At 58.1% G+C, this 3517-nt stretch overlaps 2 protein-coding genes across 4 annotated transcripts in view; both read left to right on the top strand.

The window, feature by feature from the left end:
• CUX1 (cut like homeobox 1) overlaps positions 1-3517 on the top strand; it is a 376257-nt gene that overhangs the window by 363951 nt on the left and 8789 nt on the right. The gene's annotated exons all lie outside the window — the stretch shown is intronic.
• The window catches only part of SH2B2 (SH2B adaptor protein 2), a 37157-nt gene continuing 35421 nt past the window's right edge, over positions 1782-3517 (top strand). The window contains exon 1 of one of the 2 annotated variants that reach the window (XM_019646873.1): positions 1782-1888. In XM_019646873.1, coding sequence (XP_019502418.1) covers positions 1846-1888 — 43 coding nt within the window. In that variant the 5' untranslated portion in view covers positions 1782-1845. The remainder of the gene's footprint in view (positions 1889-3517) is intronic. The other variant, XM_019646875.1, reaches the window with a different exon arrangement.

Genomic DNA, 3517 nt, shown 5'->3' with positions numbered 1-3517 from the left:
ACCTTTTTACACTTGGCCACAGCAAAGGTTTCTGTGCCCCACAGGTTTGCCGATCACCTGCACAAGTTCCATGAGAATGACAACGGGGCAGCAGCTGGTGACTTGTGGCAGTGACGTTCCAAGTCCTCTCCCACACAACAGTGATGGCTGCAGTCCCCACCCCTGCTTATTTGGTTGCTTCTAATGACTTGGGCTTCCCTGGAGAATCTCCCTTAGAAACTGCCCTTGCCCTATATCCAGTAGTGCCAGAGATCCCAGCTCCTCTTGGGCCCCCTTAAAAGAATATCTCAGCCACATCAGGCATCCTAGGTCCAAAAAGTCCCCAAGGCCCAGCCAGGTGAGCCAAAAGGGCCCCTCAGCTCCATCTCAGGCTGTTGACTCAACCTGGGCCCTGCCCACAGCCTGACCACTAGCCCTGGTGGCAGAGATGCTGTGACATTGAGTTCCCACAGTTGGGCTCCCCTGGGCCTCTCTATGCCAGGCTCTGGGATCCCTTAGGGCACCCCTAGGAACCACACCCCCCACCAAGAGGTAGAGGGCCCTTCCTTGCAGGCCAACAGGCTTTGAGTCCAGCCCCCCAGCCTGACTTTGTCACACACCACCCCACCCCAAGAAGCCCCAGAGGGCGGGATAGTTTCTGTCACCCCCTTTCTGCTCCAAGATCCACCATGATTTTTGCTTTCTTCTTTAGCAAGATATTCTGGCTTCTAGGTGAGAAGGGGTCTCCAGTAGCCACTCATGCGCTAGGCTCATCAGACCCAAGGATGGTCTGAAGCCAAGGTGCTTCTCGGCCAAGCAGAACATCCTAGCATGGCCACCTTGGGGCCACCGGCAGACCTTCCCAAGTTAGATTTGCATATTCAGCTTTGCACGTTTTGAATAAACACGCAGTTGCAGCCACACTGGTGCTCACGCTCTGTGACTAGGGGTACGGGAGGCTGGTGGGTGCCTGCAGCAACACCCTGGGAGCTGGGGCTGGATCTTTCAGCTGCTCTGCTGACATGGGGCATGGATCCCAGCAAATAGGCAGTCTCTCCCCGTTTTTCCATCCCCAAGAATTCCATGAGTGGGTCCAGAGCTTTCTGAAACCCAAATCCACATTGTCTGCATTCTCTTGAGCAAACAACCCAATCAAAAAGAGAAATCCATTCCTTTTTTAAAAAAACTACTCATCAGACTGTGGATGAATGTGTGACGTGTGTTGGATGTGTGACATCAGCTCCTGGGAAATCCCTGCTTCCTTCTGTGTGCCCTGGAGCCATGCTCTCCAAGTCCCTTTCCCTTGCACCCCTGCTTGCCAGGCACTGTGGAGCCCATGCATGCCAGTCCTACATGGTGACACCCCAAGCCACAGATTCCAGGCTACCTGGTCCCCAGCCCAGCCCCACTCATGCGGATCCCCACCAACCCTGACAAAGGGCTTCCTCTTAGTTGGTGCTCCCTCACTGACCAAGTGGCCCACAGTGCTGGCTCCATATCCAGCTCTCACCCTGCGGCCCCCCTGGCCACAGTCCCCTGTGCTATCCCTGGCTCAGTCCTGAATACTCTAGACCTTGTGCACCCAGAGACCTCCCTTTGGGGGTTCCACCCCAGTACTACTTATCATCTGCCCCATCACAGCTTCCTCCAAGGCCCCAGAGCCTCCTGCCCTCAGGAACCCCAAACGGACCTATCCTCCCTGACCCTCATTCCTGTCCCCATGACAAAGGTGCTCTTGACCAATCAGCCCCTCCCATCCTCTCCACCCGTCCCCACCCGGCTACTTCCACATCTTCCACCAGTTCCTCCTTGTGGGTCCGACTCGCTAGGCAGCTTGGCGTCTCCTCACTTCCTCCTCCCTGGCCAATGACAGCTCATCAGTGGATCTTAGCCCACTACTCGGAACCAGGTTAGTCCACTGGGAACCAGGTTCTACTGTCTCCCAGGAGGGTGGGGTCCATAGCCAGGCTACCCAGTGTGGAGCCTCCGTCTCTCCCACTACAGGCAGTCACCCTCCCTCCCTCGAAACTCCCACACCCCTCCTGGCCTCATTCATAGGTCTCCTGGTTCCCAGCCAGGCATCCAGGCCTGTATGCAGCTCCAATCCATGGTTGGTCCTAAGCTTTCATTAAGTGCTTGCTGGCCAGGTCCTGCTGAGAGAGCAGCTGGAATGTGTGTGGAAGCAAAGGGGCTAGGTTCCAGGGCCTCAGACAAGGCCTGCCTTTCTTCAGGGTCCCTGTGGAGGGCAGCCCAGGGCTGGTGGGCAGGAGGTCCAGGCAAGCAAGCCTCCAAGCCAGTCTCCACCTTCACCAACCCCACTGTTTCTCTCTAGGCACCTACAAGACAAGATAAAAACCCTTCCTTGCCTGTCCTGCTTCCTGGGAAATTACAGATGTGAAATGGCTTTGGGAAAGGTTAAAGGGTTCTCTAAAAGGATCAGAAGTCACTAAGGGTGGGGAAAGGCAACAGATGGAGGCACTCCCTGGCCGACCACAGAATTGCCAGAGTTAAGGCAGCAGAGGGTTTAGTGAGAGCAGAGAGAAATTGATCTAAACACCTGTGGGGGCTGAGGGCCTGGGGCTGGGGGCAAGAAGAGAGAGGAGGGGAGGGCCTCGGGCCCCTCCGCACTCCTCCCCAGTAGCAAGCAATAGGTCTCATCTCTTAGCAGCCACTTCCACACTTCTGCTCACCCCGATTGATGCCTCCCTCTCCCAGCCCTTCTAGGTCTGCGAGAGCCCCTCCACCTCTTCTGGGAAGGCTCCCAGCTCCCCAGGGGTCAGTCCACAATTACCCACAAAGGTCAGCAGGAGTCTTTGTTTTCTTAGCCAGACTGGTCTCTGCCCCAACCTATGCCCTGGTTCTGTGACTGTGGAGCCGAGCAGGGGTGAGGAAACCCGGTCTGTGTCTCCCCCCCCCCACCCCCATCAGCCCTGTAAGACCTCTGGACGCCTGGGAGGGGCGGTTCAGTCTCTCCTATACAGTGAAGGTGGGGACGTGGGGACCGGCTCAGGTCTTCCCCGCCCTATAACTCCGTGGCGATTTCCGGCCCCAGGAGTGCTGAAGGGAGGGGGTGTGGTGCTCATCCACGGGATTTATGAGAACCAGAAATCGACTTCCCCGGTTGCGACATCTGGGCCTCCTCGAGGCTCCCATTGTCCCCGCGGCGGAGGGTCTAGGGCAGACAGTAGTGGACTAGTAGTAGTGGACGCCGGGAGACAGGGCGTCCACGCCCTGTATGCCCCACTACGCAGGCCACTCACCGCACCCCCCCACCCGCCGCGCTCCCGGGGCCACCACTCCGGACTCCGGGGACGCTTCCACGCCGGGGGTATTCCAGAACCTGGCCTGGGGCCGGTTCCGTGAGACGAGGCAGTTGCGGACTCTCGCCCCAGACAAGGCAGCTGCAGTCCTGTTCCTAACCCCTCTGGGCCCCAGGGCTCGGCTGCCCTGCTACCCCGCTGCGGCCACCTCCTAGAGGAAGTGAGCGCCAGCCGCCGCGAAGCTTCCAAGTCCTCTCCCACACAACAGTGATGGCTGC

The sequence above is a fragment of the Hipposideros armiger genome, unplaced genomic scaffold (genome assembly GCF_001890085.2).
Source record: "Hipposideros armiger isolate ML-2016 unplaced genomic scaffold, ASM189008v1 scaffold_107, whole genome shotgun sequence".
Classification (NCBI taxonomy): Eukaryota; Metazoa; Chordata; class Mammalia; order Chiroptera; family Hipposideridae; genus Hipposideros; species Hipposideros armiger.
The sequence above is the reverse complement of the archived record's forward strand: the minus strand, read 5'-3'. Positions and strand labels throughout refer to the sequence as shown.